Genomic DNA, 20,430 nt, shown 5'->3' on the forward strand with positions numbered 1-20,430 from the left:
GGCTCATTTGAGGGTATCTGAATGGGACTACGGTCAGGTCCGTCTCAGGAAGTAGGGTACAACGACATAATTATGTACTTGAATATCCCTCATTAGACCGATGTTATCAATGATCTTTGATTCTCCTGATTCAGAGGTCATCCGGCTTGTGGTTGTACAACAGATCCACAAAGTTCGCCATGGGCTTTACTATAACGATAGTAAGTAATAAAGCCAATAATGTGATATAATCTCGAACGAAAATATTTTATTCTACTTTCCAGGTCTATACAAGCTGATAGTTCGCGGGAACCCCCTGGTGAAAATCCACGACGAAGCGTTCTTCGGTATTGAAAGTAAGTAATAAAGCTAATAATGTGATATAATCTCGAACGAAAATGTTTTATTCTACTTTCCAGGTCTATACAAGCTGATAGTTCGCGGGAACCCCCTGGTGAAAATCCACGACGAAGCGTTCTTCGGTATTGAGAAACATTTGAAGGAGTTGGAATTGAGTCATGCCGACCTCTTTGAAGTACCATCTCGCTCTCTACGCCACTTGCAACATCTCAAGTCTTTGAACCTCTCTCGTAAGTATGAGGTTTAAAAAAAAAAAAAAAAATGTTTCGTAGAGGGAACTGTAACTGCTAAGGCCTTATCGAAGAAAGAAGGAATACAGGAAATCGAAGAGAGGAGGAAGACAGGATAGGGTAAAGCCAACCGTTCCGAGAACGAACATTATCCGTTCAGGATTGCTTTCTAAGATAGAAGAGGTTTGTTTCTAAGATAGAAGAGATTCTCTCCCCGGGGCAAGAACAGGCAAGGTTTGTTCTTTTACAGATGAGGTTTGTTCTCGGAACGGCTGACTTTCTCTTATCCTGTTCTCTCTTCGCTCTCGGCACGGTCTTTCACAGATGAGTTCGTTCTCGGAACGGTATCCTGTCCTCCTTCTCTCTTCACTTTCTTGACGATTAGACCTCAGCAGATACAGTTCCCACTATTTATTTATTTAGAATCTTTATAGGTTATAATTCAATGTACACAATTACAAGAAATCATAAACAAACAGCGAAAATATTGCCTCGGGCCTTTGGTATTTTCTATCTATCCATCAAACTTTTTTTTTTTTTTTTTTTTTTTTGATTATATGAGGTTTTTTTTTTTTAAAAAAAAAAAAATGTTTCGTAGAGGGAACTGTAACTGCTAAGGCCTTATCGAAGAAAGAAGGAATACAGGAAATCGAAGAGAGGAGGAAGACAGGATAGGGTAAAGCCAACCGTTCCGAGAACGAACATTATCCGTTCAGGATTGCTAGTTTGTTTCTAAGATAGAAGAGATTCTCTCCCCGGGGCAAGAACAGGTAAGGTTTGTTCTTTTACAGATGAGGTTTGTTCTCGGAACGGCTGACTTTCTCTTATCCTGTTCTCTCTTCGCTTTCGGCACGGTCTTTCACAGATGAGTTCGTTCTCGGAACGGCTGGCTTTCTCCTATCCTGTCCTCCTTCTCTCTTCAATTTCTTGACGATTAGACCTCAGCAGTTACAGTTCCCACTATTTATTTATTTAGAATCTTTATACGTTATAATTCAATGTACAAAATTACAAGAAATCATAAACAAACAGCGAAAATATTGCCTGGGGCCTTTGGTATTTTCTATCTATCCATCAAACTTTTTTTTTTTTTACTAGATTAAAAAGGGTTGAAGATACATAATTATTCTTGATTTTGTTTCCTCCGCCCTCCTCAGACAACCACATCGCAGAGATCAGCTCCGACTCATGGCGGGGTTTGGAGTCGTCTCTCCGCGTGCTTATTCTCTCCTACAACTTCATCAGTATCTTGCCCCGGGCCGTGTTCAGTCCCCTGTCCGAACTGGTGCATCTGGACTTGGCCGGGAACAATCTGCTAGACATAGAACCGGACCTGTTCATCCAAGGCCCGCTGCGGTTGGCCAGTCTTAACTTGGCCGATAATTTGTTCACGAATATCCCGTATCATGAGCTGACCCCGCTCAAGTAAGTATTCTTTATTTATTTATATTTATTAGAGTGTAGTAAGTATTCTTTTATTTGTTTTTTATTTATTTATTTATTGGCCAAAAAGATAATTTGTCCACGAATATTCTATACCATGAGCTGACCCAGCTTAAGTAAGTATTCGCTGTTTTTTTTTTTTTTTTTTTTTTTTTTTTTTTGTCCCAAAAAAGAAAAAAGAAACGCCAGCCTCTTTTATTTTTTTTTTTTTTTTTTTTTTTTTTTTATGTAGCCAAAAAGGGACAAGAGACTCGACAGTCTCTATTATCTCTTTTTTTTTCGAATGGCCAAAAAAAAGAGACTCAGAAATGAGCTGTGACTCGAAGAGATATGGGTCGTTTTCCATACAATCCAACTTTCAAGATAGAAACAAACTACCATCACGTCACGTGAACTCATGGGGAGTCAGAAAGATGTAGTTCAAAGTTTTCCCATAATATTGTCGGTAATTTTGTCCAGGACGGCCACACTACTTTACTATTTACGTCACGTCATGTGATGGTAGGTAGTGTCACTTTAAGTCACGTCACGTGACGTGATGGTAGTGTTTCTACCTTAATTTGAATCTAATTAAAAATAATTGGTCCAGTGGTAACGCGCTTGCTTGCCATGCAGAGGGTCCCGGGTTCGAGTCCCACCATCGACAGGGATTTGTCCTCGTTTTTCGATTGCAAATATTTCAACGGGTTACTTTCTGGTGCTCTCGTGTTGACCCAGCACCTAAATGGGAAGTATTGTGTCTCGGTTGTCAGCCTAGTTAGCTTGGAACGTGTCGCATCTGCCTTGTAAGCGCTAGGTCACGGGTTCCTGCTCTCTTGACAATAAGACCTCAGTAGTTACGGTGTCCTTTATCTAACTTTAGCCTGTTGAGATAGAGATACGAAGGACATATGGGAGGTAGAATTTTGATACTCATTTCCTGTCCGGAATCCCAAGACAAATTTTATTTTTCCTGTGTTCAGCCACATGTATTTTCACCCTCCTGAATTAACACTTGGCCTTTTCTCATTTTCCAGCCTGACGCATTCTACAATGCCAAAATTCGTGAACTATACCTAGTGGATTGTAAACTGTCCTCTATTGATCCAGCCATCTTTAGTGGTATCGAAGATACACTGCAAGTAAGTAAATAGAACCTACCTACCTAGGTTGCGAAGAAATCAAAAATTGAAACTAATAGGTCCTAATTATCCTGCTCGAATAGGACTAATGAGTCCCTTTACTCTAGCTGTAGCTTTTGTTCAAATGTTTATGTACGTAGTTCATATTTAGGACAAAAATGATTTCTTATGCCATTTTGATTGTTTTCAGGTGGGGAGACTGAGTAACTTCAAGGTGAATCTCAGTCACAATGAGATATTCGCTCTCAACAAGAACCTAAGCTATTCCGACAGCGAAGGCTCCAATATCAAGGTAAGTTATACCTACTCGGCCTACTCCTATATCATTTTTTGAGATTTTAGCGATCAAAAATTGATCATATCTCAGGATCGGTTTAAATTTTCGCAAAATCCTTTCTTATTGCACACCCAGACCATAAAAGGAATATTTCTACCAAATTTCAGCTTTCTAGGTGTTGTGGTTCAGGAGATAGAGCGATCAGTGTGTGAAATGTGAATGGATCTTGATTTTATGATTTAAGATAACCCCAATATCATGTACCTACGTATTCGGTTTTAATCATTTCCTCTACTCTCCATTTTCTTCTTCCTAGCCTTTTCCTATTGAAATAGGGTCAGCGTTTCTTGTCAGTCTCTTCCAGGCAGCCCTATTGTGTACCTCATGCCCTGTTGAATTTTTCTCACCCAGGTCTTGATTCACACAATCCTTCCACCTTTTCTTCGGCCTACCTCGCCCTTTTCTCCCCCTCACTTCCATTCTCTCAACACATTTCCCTATGTAGCTCTCATCTCTTCTTTCAACATGTCCATACCACTGCAGTCTCCTCTCCTGGATCTTCCTAGACACTTCCGTTACTTTGATCCTATTCCTTATGACTTCCTGATTTTTTTCCTCTACTCTCTATAACTCCCCTATAGGTAATTATTTATCATTACTCATTACAGATATTGGATTTGTCTCACAACAACATTTCCCATATAGCGGAAGAATACTTGTCACAACTCCATATTCGAGCTCAGACCATCTGAACTGCGGGATGTTCGCGGTCGTCTGAATCTGGACTCACTTCGCCTGGACTATAACCGGATTATGTTTCTACCTGGTGGTTCCTTTGAGTTCTACTCCATGGTCAACAAGACCTACTTCAATGGAAACCCATTGCAAAACATCAACGTAAGTATTGCCGTATTTTATTTTTCTTCAATCTGGACTCATATTATTCCTCGATCTGGACTCACATTATTCCTCAATTTGGACTCACATTATTCCTCATTCTGGACTCACATTATTCCTCAATCTGGACTCACATTATTCCTCAATTTGGACCCACATTATTCCTCATTCTGGACTCACATTATTCCTCAATCTGGACTCACATTATTCCTCAATCTGGACTCACATTATTCCTCAATCAGGACTCACTTCGCCTGGACTATAACAGGATTATGTTTCTACCTGGTGGCTCCTTTGAATTCTACTCCATGGTCAACAAGACCTACTTCAACGGAAACCCTATGCAAAACATCAACGTAAGTATAGAACATTATAAAGCTGTGCTGTGTCCACACATAAGTCGACGCTGTCGATCGAGATCGACCATCGATCGACGAGGTGAAGAGGTGAATCTATGTTGTCGAAGCAGTGTACGGTTTCAGTCGACATCGATCGACGGAGTCAACTATGTGTGGACACAGCTTTAGGGTGTAATAGAAAAGAAAATCAATTCAATGTCGTTGCCCGCTTAATACACCACGCTAAATTTTATGACTTGACTTGGACTCGAACCACCAACCTCCAGACCCAGAGTCCACCGTGCTAACCACTACACCACTGAGATCGGTTTGTCTTTTTGTCCACTTCTGCCAGCACCCTTATTGTGCCTGGCTATGCCTCTATTGTTGGGTTGGAGGCTCAGTTCCCCAATAACAGTATAGTAAGATGTTATAGGCTCGCGTTGGGGAAGCCTTAGTAACTAATAACGCCTTAGCCTTATCCGGGTATAACATTATCAGCCTGTAAACACGTAAGCCCAGATGAATAGAGATCGATAGAGCACTGTTGTAAAGTGTAAACGGCGGTGGAACACTCATCTTTTAAAAAATAATAATAATAATTCTCTTCTTCTCCCTTCCTCCAGGCTTTTACATCATCTCGACCTCAGTCACAACTCCATATTCGAGCTCAGACCGTCTGAATTACGGGATGTTCGCGGTCGTCTGAATCTGGACTCACTTCGCCTGGACTATAACCGGATTATGTTTCTACCTGGAGGATCTTTTGAGTTCTACTCCATGGTCAACAAGACCTATTTCAACGGAAACCCGTTGCAAAACATCAACGTAAGTATTGCCGTATTTTATTTTTCTTCAATCTAGACTCATATTATTCCTCGATCTGGACTCACATTATTCCTCATTTTGGACTCACATTATTCCTCATTCTGGACCCACATTATTCCTCAATCTGGACTCACATTATTCCTCAATTTAGACTCACATTATTCCTCATTCTGGACTCACATTATTCCTCAATCTGGACTCACATTATTCCTCAATTTGGACTCACATTATTCCTCAATCTGGACTCACATTATTCCTCAATCAGGACTCACTTCGCCTGGACTATAACAGAATTATGTTTTTACCTGGAGGATCTTTTGAATTCTACTCCATGGTCAACAAGACCTACTTGAACGGAAACCCTTTGCAGAACATCAACGTAAGTATAGAACCTTATAAAGCTGTGCTGTGTCCACACATAAGTCGACGCTGTCGATCGACGAGGTGAAGAGATGAATCTATGTTGTCGAGGCAGTGTGCGGTTTCAGTCGACATCGAAAGACGGCGTCAACTATGTGTGGACACAGCTTTAGGGTGTAATAGAAAAGAAAATCAATTCAATGTCGTTGCCCGCTTAATACACCACGCTAAATTTTATGACTTGACTTGGACTCGAACCACCAACCTCCAGACCCAGAGTCCACCGTGCTAACCACTACACCACTGAGATCGGTTTGTCTTCTTGTCCACTTCTGCCAGCACCCTTATTCTGCCTGGCTATGCCTCTATTATTGGGTTGGAGGCTCAGTTCCCTGATAACAGTATAGTAAGATGTTATAGGCTCGCGTTGGGGAAGCCTTAGTAACTAATAAAACCTTAGCCTTATCCGGGTATAACATTATCAGCCTGTAAACACGTAAGCCCAGATGAATAGAGATCGATAGAGCACTGTTGTAAAGTGTAAGAACATAGAATAAAATATAACTTGTCAGCCTAGTTAGCTTGGAACGTATCGCATCTGCCTTGTAAGCGCTAGGTCACGGGTTCCTGCTCTCTTGAAAATCGGGACAATAAGACCTCAGTAGTTACGGTGTCCTTTATCTAACTTTAGCCTGTTGAGATAGAGATACGAAGGACATATGGGAGGTAGAATTTTGATACTCCTTTCCTTTACGTGTCCGGAATCCCAAGACAATTTTTTTTTTTTTTTTTTCCCTGTGTTCAGCCACACGTAGATCATCAGCAGTGCAGGTGGTGATCTTAGAAGAAGATAATTAAGTTTTCTTTTCTTTACCTTGGTTTTTGTTCCTAATTTTCACCCTCCTGAATTAACACTTCCCCTTTTCTCATTTTCCAGCCTGACGCATTCTACAATGCCAAAATTCGTGAACTATACCTAGTGGATTGTAAACTGTCCTCTATTGATCCAGCCATCTTTAGTGGTATCGAAGATACACTGCAAGTAAGTAAATAGAACCTACCTTACCTAGGTTGTCTGGCTAGGAGACGTTAAACAGAGAGTGGACTAGTGTCTAGCTGTGAGACTATAGGTAAGCAGGGAGGAGAACAGCTAACCCTAACCTGCCTAGCTAGCTGGGAGTTCTTCAAAGGGTTCTCTCTGCTTTTAAAGAATAGACACAAGTCCTCACAATGGTTGACTGTGGTTCAGGACGAGCCTATTAAATATACCTAGGTTGTCTGGCTAGGAGACGTTAAACAGAGAGTTGACAAGTGTCTAGCTGTGAGACTATAGTTAAGCAGGGAGGAGAACAGCTAGCCCTAACCTGGCTGGCTGGCAGTTCTTCAAAGGGTTGGCTGTGGTTCAGGACGAGCCAATTAAACATGGCTAGACCTTCACCACGGTGTATGGCAGCAAAAAAGATAACCCTTCTTTATTCTGCCATATTAAATATGGCTAGACCTTCACCACGGTGTATGGCAGCAAAAAAGATAACCCTTCTTTATTCTGCCATCACCACTCAGCTACAGCTGAACGGACAAGGGCCGATCTCGGAATGGCTGGCTTTCTCCTATCTTGTCTTCCTTCTCTCTTCATTTTCGGGACCATAATATCTTGGCAGTTTATAGAAACCTCTTTTAAAAAAATCTCTTTTTCCCCAGGTGTTGGATCTCTCTGGCAACAATCTGACAAGTCTCCCGGCCGAGTTGTTTGAGCAGTTCGGGTCTCTCCGGTCCCTCTCGGTGTCTGATAATTCTCTTTACAATCTGTACGACCGTGACGTCAACATATACGACAACTCTCACCAGCAGAACCTGCTGACTTTCGACATCAGTGGCGATTCCAACTACCCCGTCCCCCTGCAAGAGTACCGCAGGTGAGTATGATGCAACGGCACTGGTTTTTAAATAGAATAGAATTTAACAGTAACCTCCGTGTCCGAGTGGGTATCACACTATTCTTGCACGCAGGAGGTTCCGGGTTCGATTCCCGGCGGGGTCGAGGTTTTTTTCGGCTCTGTGCTTGGTTTGCGGGGTGCACTCAGCCTTGTGAGGACAATTGAGTAGCTACTTTAATCGAGTAGCGACCAGTGGCGGCATTACCAGTCAAAGAAACGAGCTATGATAAATATGATGATTGAGTAAATAAAAGACTTGTAATAGTGTGATACCCACAAAGTTGTGAAAAAGCTCTCTGCTTTACCACAAAGATTCATGATTGATTGAATAGAATATAGCTTGTTTGTTCTGCCAGTGCCTGAATGAGACTGAAAAGTTCCTTTTCTTCCGCAATCTAAACAAGGTTTTCTGCTTTGGTACAATTTTAAGTGATTGGATAGAGCGATAGAGGGGACTGTAGGTCTTGTTGTCTCGATAGCGAAGAGAGAAGAAAGACAGGATAGGAGAAATCCAGCTGTTCCGAGAACGAACCTTATTCGTTCAGGATAAAATCCGCCCCGGGCGGTAATCGAACCCCCTATCTAGCGCTTACAAGGCAGATGCGCTACCTTCCAAGCTAACTAGGCTGGCTTATCCTAACTTCAATTATCAATCGGAACCTGGTGTATTCAACGGGTTTCTCTAGCTTCGCCTCTAGCTTCGAAATCAATATACTGTGCCAAATTTTCTGACTCGACTTCAACTTAAAGTTACTTAACATCAGTGATTGATTAATTTTTGGCTTTGTCCCCAGCATGAGAAATCTCCTGCGCCTGTCAGTGTCCCGTATCCCCAAGCAAGTCCTGTCTGCAGAGGACTTCGAAGGATTTAACGTGGACCTGGAGGAGATTGACTTTACGCATTCTCATTTACGCGGCGTAAAGAACAATGCGTTCCGGCACATACGCGGCGTGAAGCATATGGACCTCAGCAACAACTTCATTACACAGATCGACAATAACGCGTTCCAAGAGGTTTGAAATTCAAATACTTGATTTAGCCTAAATTATTTTTATTATCATTGTTTTATTTTAATATTTACTGTATGTAAGGTATACAAAACACTGAAAGAAAATATACAAGACAGCATGGGGCTAAAGTGTCCCTTTTTGCCATCTATTCCAGTTTATTGGTGGAATATTCCCTAGGCATAACTTATTTATTAACGGGTTGGGCAGAGTGGTCTCTCTCTCTATCTCTCTTTTTATTTTTATTTAATTAAGCAAGGTTTTTTTGTTTAAACACTATGTAGGTACTATGTTATTAAACCCATAAAATAAACGAGACCTTGTTTAGACTGTTGGGGTAAAGGGACTTCTTAGTCTCATTCTAGCAGGATAAACAAGGTATATTCTATCCTCTCTAACTCTTCCTTTGCCCTCTTTCCCTTTCTCTCTTTCTCTCCCTTCATCTCCACTTCTCTTTGTATTCCTTTCTCTTGGAAAATTAATTGAAATTTGGAGGAAAAACTGCCGACAAATGAAAATAAAATTCTTATTTATTTCACAGGTCGGACACTCTCTCCTCTCTCTGTCGCTCTCGCACGCTTTCTCCAAGGAATACGGCGCTCTGTCCAACTCCTTCTTCACTCCCCTCACCTCGCTGAAATATTTGGACCTCAGCTATAACTCCCTTCATACTCTGGCCGAATCTACTTTCAGCGATAATGGTGAATTGGAAGTCCTGGAGCTTCAGGATAATGGTATTTCTAGTATACCTCGTGGTTTGTTTACGGTAAGTTAGAATAGACGCTTATCTAAACGGGATTGGAGATTTGAAAAAAATTAACTAGGTACGGAATTTTCGTTTTCTTCTACGACTTCTAGATCCCGAGATAAATCGATTTGAAAAACACCGGTAAACTTTGAAAAGTTGTATTGTGACGTCACAATCGTTTTAACTTTTCCCTTGGAACGGCACATAAATATTGAATCCCAAACCTTTTAAAGATCTTGTATACTGAAATAGACGTTTTGTTGTCCTCTTTTCACGAGAAAACGGCCCGACCGATTTTGATGAAATTTTTTGTGGTTGTTAAGAACAGTACTGAGGGTGACATAGGCTACTTAAAATTTTCACATTCCATCCTGATTCAAAATGGCGGCGCTTCAAAGTCATGCCTCTTACGCCGCGCTGATCCCGTACAAAGGACGGGTCAACCACTAGTATCCTCTATTATTAAAATCCCTTTTCCTATTCCAGGAGTCAAACCACCCCCGTCTCCAGCAAGTCCACTTCTCGTACAACGAGGTCGGTCACCTATCGACGCAAACGTTCACCGAGTTGCCGCATCTGGAGCGTCTCTACCTGAACGACAACCGCATTAGTCGCATCGATCGACACGCCTTCCTCGACTTGAAGTCCCTGGAGGAGGTAATAATAATAATAATAATATGGAAGTTTATTTGAATGGCTAAGAGGCAGAGCGGACCAAGTACAAAAAAAGCGTCAAAGTTTAGGACTAGTTTTGGAGTCAAAGTTTAGGACTAGTAAAAGTTTAAATAGAGATAGCCATTTTGTTTTTGCTCTCATTTCAATACAACACTAAAGTGAAGTTTGCAACCAATATAAAAAGTAGATCTTTTCGCGCTCTTTCCACCGATATAGATAACTCAGAAAGTCAATTTTTGGACTTGGTCCGCTCTGCCCATTCAAATGTTCTTTTGGGATAAATCCCTTTAAGTACGAGAGTACTTTTAGGGAATTCTTTTATGCCAAATTATTTTTATTCTTAAATTTCCTTCATCCTCTTTATTCGTTCATTCTTTCGTTTCATTTATATTTCATTGTTTCTTGATAAGTAGAACCAAAAAAAAAACACTTCCTGTTAAAAAATTTCAAGAGTTGGCCTCCACAAAAAAAGTACTGATATAAAAAAACGTCAATTTGGGGCGAAACTACCCCCCACTTCTAAATATCTGACTCAATGGACTTTATCCACGAATTAAGTAAGATCTTAAAAAATAAGTAGAATTCTTTTATTCTTAATTTCATATACTTTTCGTTTTAGGTCAACCTGAAGGGGAACAAGATACGGGATATTTCGTACGAAGCGTTCCAAAACATTCCGTCCCTGAGAACTCTGGACATGAGCTACAATCAGATGAACAACTTTGACTTTGCTATTCTGGATCAGGTGAGAGAAGTCCCCCCTAAAAATAAATAATTAAGGAACGAGTTAGCCTACGAGTTAGCCTAGTTAGTTTGGAGAGAAGCGCGTCTGCCTTTTTTCATTTTATTAAAAGATAGGAGAATTTTTTTTTTTATTCTTTAGAACTATCTATTCCGTCACGAGCTCAATAAACTTTGAGCAGAATCCTCGTCTAAAACTTTATCAAAATAGCTAAAGTTTGTAATTGCCTTGTAAGCGCTAGGCCTCGCGGGTTCGATTCCCGTCTGGCGGGAACTTTATCCTAAACAGATAGGGTTTGTTCTCTGAACGGATGTCTTCCGTTATAAACAGATAGGGTTTGTTCTCTGAACGGATGTCTTCCGTTATTACAGTTCCCTCTATCGAACCTCGGGGGGGGGGGGGGAAAATTTTTTTTTCTTTAGGTAAGAAGCTCTTATTAATAAAAATAAATCTCTTATTTGTTTGTTAGTTCTATGATTTATAGCATACTTTATTTATTTTTATTTCTTACAAACTTATCCTCTATCTAAGAAGCACCAAGGCTCCTATTTCCTCCTCCTCCTCCATTAACAACATTTCCTCCTCCTCCATTAACAACAACAATCATAACACCAACTACAGTGGTAGTGCCCGAACGTGCGACTGCGACCTTGGGTAAGCAACGGGTTAAAGTGGGGTTTCAATTCAACGTGATTCAACCAAAGAGATTCCGCTTTGGACGTCCACACTTGCTGCCACGGGCCTCTTATGTATTTTTAATTGTTAACTGAAAGAAGGCTTTTGAGTGAAATTTTGCTATTTCTTGATGAAAAAATAGCAAGAATTAAACAGTCTGTCTCTCATGTTAAGGGGGATGTTTTTTTTTTTTTTCAGTACTGAGGACATTGATAGAAAAATTACAATGATATTAGGTATTTACCTAAGTTAACCTCGCCTAGTGGTTACCTTCCATTAGGCGTCACGTCACGTGAGCTCACGGGGAGTCAGAAAGATGTAGTTGAAAGTTTTCCCATAATATTGTAGGTAATTTCGTTCAGGACATCACGTCACGTGACGAAAACAAGGTACATGAGATCTTGTTCAGACTGCTGGGGTAATGGGACTTTTTAGTCTCATTCGAGCAAGATGAACAAGGTATATAATTTATTATATTTCCTCACCTGTCCAAGAGACATATTCCGAAGTCCGAGGAACAACAGGGAGCTATCCAGTCCAATAAACGAGCGGCCTTTCGGTTCAAATGCGAGTTCTCGATTATGACTCAAATCCAGGAATGACAAGTGAGGGAGGGTGGCGAAATTAGAGTCATCGAGGCGCATGATACGATTGTACGAGAGGTCGAGACGCATTAGATTCTGGAATAGAAATCAAATATAACTTAACAGAAATCAACCGTTCCGAGAACGAACATTATCCGTTCAGGATAACATCCGCCCCGGGCGGAAATCGAAACCACGACCTAGCACTTTCAAGGCAGACGTGCTACCAACCAAGCTAAGTAGGCTGGCGAAGACCAATTTGAAGAAGACCAAAAGAAAAAGAAAATAAAAAGCCACAGTTGTATACATGGAAAGTGAGAGGAGAGGTCACTCTACCTATGTACATAGTAAAGTAAAAAAAGAGAAAAAGTAGGAGGGAGAGAGAGAGGAAAAAAGAAAAGGGAGAAATGGAAGAGGAGGAAAAGGAGAAATCAGGAAATCACAGGTAACAAAACACAGCTCATTTTACCCAAAAGACAAGAGAAAGAGAGGTAACTCTCTTAGTATGGGGAAGTATGCATAAATTAATTTTGTTTGTCCCCACTATACACGACATGATTTTTTTTCCGAACAAGTGGGAACGGACCTTGAGCTTCCGCTTACCTTGAATCGACTAAACTGCTCGGGCGCCTGCAGATTGGAAATGTAGTTATGCGACAGGTCCAAGTCCATCAGCGTGGACCCCGCTGCCTGTGTAAACGGCTGAATGGGAAATATAGCCAACTGGTTATGAGCCAGGGACACACGCTCTATGCCATGGTTGAACAGGTTGTCTGGGAGGGCGCGGATCCAGTTGGCGCTGAAGTCGACGACACGGAGCTTGTGTACGTTGTGGAAGAGATCCCGCGGGATGTCCTTGATACGGTTGTGATGGATGTAGAACACCTGAGGGTAATAGGAAAGGAAGCTATTAATGGCCGATCTTACCACTGCGAGTTGAAACAGTGTCAAGGGTTTTTTTTGCCGTCACCCATTTGATTTACACAGGTCAGTATTTCTTAAACTCTGTAATAGCTGAAAATCATCTATGGTAAGATCGGGTGTAAGATGATCTGTCGGAATTCAGTTGGTCTGTGACTGGACTTTTTGATAATCCAGTAACGTTTATAAGCATCCTCGCCAGGTTAGATATAAGAGGAGGTCTAGAATGAGTAGTAAAATAACTTTTGCATTTTTTCCAAGAGGTTTAACAGAGGGAACTGTAACTGCTAAAGTCTTATCGTCCCTCGAGAGAAGAGAAAAGGAAGACAGGATAGGAGAAAGCCAGCCGTTACGAGAACGAACCTTGTCTGTTTAGGATAAATTTCGCCCCAAGTGGAAATAAAACCCGCGACCTGAGCGCACACACACTATCAGACAGACCTGACAGGCGGACCTGATCAGGTGTACCTGATAGTGAGTGGCAAAGTTTCAACCTCTGGACAAAACCAACTTACTTGTAATCGATGAGTGTTCTTGAAAGCGTCAAAATCAATATCATATATATTATTCACGGATAAATCCAACCATTCCAAGTGATGCAGAGACCCAAATGCATTCCGTGTGGCTTTATTTAGGGCGTTGTCTCCCATGAACAAGTGAGTCAGCGTGTTGATTACTGGATGGAAGTATTCTTCCGCTATATGGGAAATGTTGTTGTGAGACAAATCCAATATCTGTAATGAGTAATGATAAATAATTACCTATAGGGGAGTTATAGAGAGTAGAGGAAAAAAATCAGGAAGTCATAAGGAATAGGATCAAAGTAACGGAAGTGTCTAGGAAGATCCAGGAGAGGAGACTGCAGTGGTATGGACATGTTGAAAGAAGAGATGAGAGCTACATAGGGAAATGTGTTGAGAGAATGGAAGTGAGGGGGAGAAAAGGGCGAGGTAGGCCGAAGAAAAGGTGGAAGGATTGTGTGAATCAAGACCTGGGTGAGAAAAATTCAACAGGGCATGAGGTACACAATAGGGCTGCCTGGAAGAGACTGACAAGAAACGTTCTTATTAATAAATATAAATAAAAAAAATCTCTTATTTCTTTGTTAGTTCTATGATTTATAGCATACTTTATTTATTTTTATTTCTTACAAACTTATACCACTATCTCACACATGGCCTTGCTGCTTAGCGTGTAAATAAATAAATAAATAATAATACCACTATCTAAGAAGCACAAAGGCTCCTATTTCCTCCTCCTCCTCCAAACAACATTTCCTCCTCCATTAACAACATTTCCTCCTCCTCGATTAACAACAACAATCATAACACCAACTACAGTGGTGCCGAAGGGCCCGCCGCCCCCTCCTCGAGCTTCATTTCTCTCATCTAGGTACTGTTAGACTCCGAAAAATTGGGGTCGAGGGGGCCCGGCTACCCCCCCCCCCTCTTTGAGCTTCATTTTTCTCCTGTACTGTAGGCAGTCCCCCCTCGCCCTCCCTCCCCCCTCGACAAAATCTTGGATACGGCCTTGGTTGTTGGTGGTAATGTAGTTGGTGGTGGTGGTGTTTTTGTAATCATTTTTAATCTGGTTGTGTTGTGTGAGGCACATCTTATAGGAAATTTTGTTTTCTTTTTAATGGTATAATCAATTTTTTATTATCTTCATTAGTTCAAAAGATAAAGGCGTTTAAGAGGACACGGTATGAAAAACTTCGAAAAAAAAAATCCTGAATAACTCCGTCCCTGTTGAAAATCGGATCTGTCCAAATAGGTTTTTCTGGTAGCCCTTTAGGTCCTGCATCAACCCTCAAGCGTTGTACAGTCGTTCGCGGGACACCCTGTATACGTTCAAGATGACCGTAGAACTAAGATTTGTATAGGTAGTTTATAGGATAAGTAATTGGTGCCTGAAGTATTTTTAAGCGCCTAATTAGTCAATTGCAAGCTCATAATTTGTTAACCGTCATTTCTAGACGCTTTATTTGTACACCAATCGATTCCTCGTGAAAAGTTACATAGGAAAGACTCCTTGGTCATCCTTAATACTCGAATAGGGACTCAAATAACCATGTTGAAACATTTGGAGATATCACAGAGAGGAGAGAAGGAATAGAGAACCTTCCAGTCTGAAATCAGAAGAGAGAATGAGCAGCTCTGATAAAAATCTAGGTCCGAAGAAACCTCCCCTTAACCCCCTACTACCAAAAATCAAAGTAGGAGATCAGGGGAAAAGTAGGGGGTTTAAGGGGAGGTTTCTCCTACATTTTGACCATGTGTTAAATAGGGACTCAAATAACCATGTTGAAACATTTGGAGATATCACAGAGAGGAGAGAAGGAAGAGAGAACCTTCCAGTCTGAAATCCGAAGAGAGAATGAGCTCTGATAAAAATCTAGTTCCGAAGAAACCTCCCCTTGACCCCCTACTACCAAAAATCAAAGTAGGAGATCAGGGGAAAAGTAGGGGGTTTAAGGGGAGGTTTCTCCTACATTTTGACCATGTGTTTGGAGATTCCTCTGTGGTTATTGCCGTTATTCAGATAGAAGTTTCAGTGTTTACACTATTCTAGGTATTTGCGGTTTGTTCGCGGTATCCACGGTCTGTTCGCGGTATTCGCGAATTGTTCGCGGTATCCGCGGTTTGTTCGCGGTATCCGCGGTTTGTTCGCGGTATCCGCGGTTTGTTCGCGATATGTCCGCGGTTTGTTCGCGGCATCCGCGGTTTGTTCGCGGTATTCGCGGTCTGTTCGTGGTTTTCGCGCTTTGTCCGCGGTTTTTGGCGGTTTGTTCGCGGTATCCGCTATGGGGGGAAAAATTGATCCCCCAAAATGAACCCCCAAAATTCAATAAACCCAATTGGTACTTAGACCCCTTTTTCCCTCCCAAAATGCTCATAAAATTACGTTTACTTTATACAGACAGGTACCCTGAGCAAAATGCACTGTCTGCGCACCCTACACCTGTTCGCGGTATCCGCTATGGGGGGAAAAATTGATCCCCCAAAATGTATGTTCAGTTATTGTGTGGATATCTTTAAACTGCTCCGATCTTCCTTTTCTCTTCTATTTCGGGACGATAAGTCCTGAGCAGTTACAGTTCCCTCTATCAAACCAATAAAAAAAAGTGCTTCGTGGACCACTTGTCCACCGACCATAAGTTAGGAACTACTTCTCGAGAATTACAGTCAGTAGATCCACACTGATTTGGTCTTTCAAATCCAGTTTTATACAGGGTTTCGTCATATCTTGTATCTCTCAAACGACCCCGTTCTTCCGTCAGATAGTTAAGTAGCCTCGCCGAGATCAAGGTGTGTATTTGGCCTCGAGTGAGAGCCAGCGGGTGGGCCATACAATGAATTTCGTCAAATCCAGTTTTATATAGGGTTTCGTCAAAAGTACAGTCTCTCGAATGATCTCCGAATCTTGTATAGTCCCTCAAACGATCTCCGAATCTTGTATAGTCGTTCAAACGACCCCGCTGGTTCGTCAGTTGGTTAAGTAGCCTCGCCGAGATCAAGGTGTGTATTTGGCTTCGAGTGAGAGCCAGCAGGTGGACCATACATCAGAGCAGAGGCTCGAGGGTGGTGGTCTCACGTAGGTATGCTTCATGCTCTTCCATGTAGCGGGCCTTTTCCGCGTCAGAACGGAACACCTCTGCAAAAAGGGGAAGAAGACGGATTAGTTTGTTCAGCCCAAGAGTCTGACTCTTAACCCGGAGGTGCTGGGTTCGAATCCCGGCCAGGACGGAAATTTTCTAACCAAACGTTCTTGGGTAGGCATGGATGTAAAAGAATGTGCCTTGCAGTAATGCGAAAGCGGTGCCAAGGTAATAAAAAAAAGTAAAAAAGTTTGTTTACCCAGCAACAAGTGGTTGAAGTGTTTAAATTCGTGTTTACAATTTGTGTTAATTCATCTCGGGATGTCAGACCGAATGTCAAATAAAATAAGTGTTTAAATTTGTCACATTCCATCCTGATTCAAAATGGCGGGGCTTCAAGTCATGCCACTTATGCCGCGCTCATTCCGTACAAAGGCCGGTTCAACCACTAGTATTCTATACAAAACCGGATCTATCCATACTTACTCTTGTCTGTCGCCTCCCAGCCAATATGTTCTCCAGTCCTGGCATTCTCCTCTTCCAGCCACTTGTACAATTTCAAGTCTTGCCTGAAATTGAACCCACAGCCTCCTGTTTAGTGTTTACCAGGTGAGCGCCTTGACCACTACGAAAAAACGAAAGAAGTAGGTGAATTCTAATTCTATGATTTTGTATTTGGTTTGTCTGTAAATCAGTTTCAGAATAACTCTTAACTCGTTTTTTTTTTTTTTTTTTTTTTTTTTTTTTTCAATTAAGTTACAGTTTCCTCCTGGGTTCGATTCCCGGTGAGGCCGAAGATTTTTCGGCTCTTTGCTTGGAGTTCGGGGTACACTCAGCCTCGTGAGGACAATCGAGTAGCGACCAGTGCCATTTATTGAAATAGGGAAATACCAAAGTTGTGAAAGAGCTCTGCTTTACCACATTGAATTTGAGATTAATTTGATTGATTTTTTGGTATTATTTAAATTGATTTATTTCTTCAATACTTCTGTCAATTCCCTGCTGTCTAAACTCAATACTTTCCCTTGCTGTATCTAAACATTTTCTCTAGTGCTATCCATGCTAAAGGTTATTTAAATTAGAATGAGTTTATACAACCTGAAAACGGCTAAACCACAGGAATCTACCATCGACAAGCTGTTCCACAACAAGCATCCTTTGTAAGTTCTTTTTTCCAAGAGATTTGATGGAGCCGCTCCGAGAATGAACGTTTTTTGTTTAAGAGGTTCTACTTTAAGTGTGGGAGGGACCAAATAAACCCAATTGGTACTTAGACCCTTTTTTCCCTCCCAAAATGCTCATAAAATTACGTTTACTTTATACAGACAGGTACCCTGAGCAAAATGCACTGTCTGCGCACCCTACACATTTCCCCGTACGCATCCATGCGCAGCATCAATCTGCCGCGCATTCTCGAACATCTGCGCGCCCTACATAACCTTCACGTGCATGTGGACGGACGATCCAATCTGAATGAAGAACTGCGCGGAGATTACCCCATGAAACTGCGCAACCTGACCATCACCGGGAAATCCCTGCGCACGTTGGCCACTCATATACTACAGGTAGGGAAAAGCTTTGCGCATGCAGAAAATTGGCATAAAACTCATAAAAGTATAAAGTGCAACTTCTTTTTTTTTACAAGGGCACTACTGAATCAGTTATATTTCGCAGTATTAACCTTTTTACTTTTTCTTTAACTCATAGGGAAGTTTTGATTGGAAAGCTGAACCCTCGAGGGCATGTCACACAGGAGATCTGTGTAACCGGCATTTTTCGCAGATTTCCCTCTCGGAATTCAGAGGGCTTTTTTTTTTTTTTTTTGCTTTTTTTCAATTTTTCTCCTACAGGGATCATATACTACAGGTAGGGAAAAGCTATGCCCATGCGGAAAATCATATATGCAGGTACTACACGTAGGGATCCTTAATCCTTGGCCAATCATATACTGCAGGTAGTAATACAAAACCTCAAAAAGGCCCGCTTGTAATGCAAGACCCAAACAAGTAACAACTTCTTTGAATTTGAACTTTAGCTTTAATTCCGAGGGGAATTTTTTCAAACAAAATGCCTCAATTCTCAACAGGGTTTTTAACTTTGAGGATGGTTATATCATTTTGTGAAATATTGAAATTTACGTGAAAATGAGAGGGATTTTTCGTCTGACTATTTTTTCCCTTCCCACAGGGCATCAAATATCCCTCGTTCTACTTCACTCTTCACAACACCTCTGTGGATTCCCTTCATATGGACCAAATGCTGCAATCTTCCCCCCACCTTCACAGTATTAACTTGACCTTTAATTCAGAGGGATTTTTTTTTTCTCACTATTTTTCAATTTTTCCCACAGGGCATCAAATATCCCTCGTTCTACTTCACGCTTCACAACACCTCTGTGGACTCCCTCCACATGGACCAAATGCTGCAATCGTCCCCTCACATTCGGAACATCAGCATTGACGTGCGAAATAATTCCCTGTCTGAAATGACCAATCCTAACACAGCAGAAGCACCGACTATTTCCCATAAGGCATTCCTACACGAGTTGTACATGGCGGGGAACAAGTGGTCGTGCGACTGTGACCTTGGGTAAGCAACGGGTAAACGTGGGGTTTCGATTCAACGTGATTCAACCAAAGAGATTCCGCTTTGGACGTCCACACTTGCTGCCACGGGCCTCTTATGTATTTTCAATTGTTAACTGAAAGAAGGCTTTTGAGTGAAATTTTGCTATTTCTTGATGAAAAAATAGCAAGAATTAAAGAGTCTGTCTCTCATGTTAAGGGGGATGTTTTAATACGTGTTCTTCTGTGGTAAACACCATGGAATATGCTTTGGAAGTCAAGGGGTTAATGTTGAATATTCATATTTCCTTGGCGAAAGTGCCACAGAGAAGAATTTTAAAATACTACAGTTTACTATCATAACTTCCCTCTTGTGTTCACAGCTGGATAGAAGTGTGGCTGCGCAAGGTCCGCCAGTACCGGTGCAAATATTTCGCCCCCGCCCAGCAGCACTCTCTCCCGCCGGTGTGCACCGAGCTGGGCGATGATCTCCGTCTAGCCTCTTGCCAGAACAAGCGGGGCGAACCCGTGCTAGATGTGCTGAAGAATGAACTGGAGTGTGGCTGGGGGGCTGCGGCCCATTCCCAGGTCACGCTGGGGCTTATCATTGGGGCGCTGGTGTTTGGGAGATACGTTGCGGCGGGGTAGGCTGGGCCCAGGAGGGAATGAGGATGGGTCCAAAAAGGAAGAAAAAAAAATCTGATTACCTTCTCTAGGTTTCCTATACTTGTTTTCCTAAAAAAAAAAAAAAAAAAAAAAAAAAAAAAAAAAAAAAAGCGTGTTGAAAAAAGAGGAAATAAAAAAATAAAATCGATGTGTCAGGGGGTGCGTCTTACACTACAGTCGACTTTTTTTTTAAATGAGGTTTTGATAGAAGAAACTGCAACTGCTGAGGTTTTATCCCCGAAAGCGAAGAGAGAAGGAAGACAGGAGAAAGCCAGCCGTTCCGAAAACGAACCTAATTTCTTTTGGATAAAATCCAGTTCGAGCGGGAATCGAAACCGCAACCTCGTGCGCTACCCTCTCTAGATAACTATGCTGGCATCCTTAATTGATCCTGAGTGAGAAAAAGAGGAATAGGAATAAGAAAGAGAATCAGTGAAAAGTAAGAAGGAAAATTTTGTGGAAATTCACCGGCTATTTAG

At 41.6% G+C, this 20,430-nt stretch overlaps 1 protein-coding gene across 1 annotated transcript; it reads left to right on the forward strand.

The window, feature by feature from the left end:
* The first annotated feature begins 109 nt into the window (after positions 1-109).
* Positions 110-20,061, forward strand: LOC103514271 (chaoptin-like). Its single transcript, XM_026827297.1, has 15 exons — positions 110-200; positions 264-335; positions 399-569; positions 1,727-1,994; positions 5,272-5,473; positions 6,771-6,875; positions 7,535-7,749; positions 8,565-8,784; positions 9,320-9,544; positions 10,013-10,183; positions 10,821-10,946; positions 12,971-13,093; positions 18,029-18,286; positions 19,072-19,310; positions 19,669-20,061. The coding sequence occupies exons 1-15, from the start codon at positions 110-112 to the stop codon at positions 19,931-19,933; spliced, it is 2,751 nt and encodes a 916-aa protein (XP_026683098.1). The 3' UTR covers positions 19,934-20,061.
* The last annotated feature ends 369 nt before the right edge of the window (positions 20,062-20,430 follow it).

This window comes from Diaphorina citri, unplaced genomic scaffold (genome assembly GCF_000475195.1).
Source record: "Diaphorina citri unplaced genomic scaffold, Diaci psyllid genome assembly version 1.1 scaffold1113, whole genome shotgun sequence".
In the NCBI taxonomy this organism is placed as follows: domain Eukaryota; kingdom Metazoa; phylum Arthropoda; class Insecta; order Hemiptera; family Psyllidae; genus Diaphorina; species Diaphorina citri.

Coding starts and splice junctions, on each gene's coding strand:
- LOC103514271 (XM_026827297.1), top strand. CDS start 110: ATGATCTTTGATTCTCCTGATTCAGAGGTCATCCGGCTTGTGGTTGTA. Junction 8,785..9,319: donor ACAATAACGCGTTCCAAGAG/GTTTGAAATTCA, acceptor TTTATTTCACAG/GTCGGACACTCTCTCCTCTC. Junction 13,094..18,028: donor TGGATGTAGAACACCTGAGG/GTAATAGGAAAG, acceptor TGCTCATAAAAT/TACGTTTACTTTATACAGAC.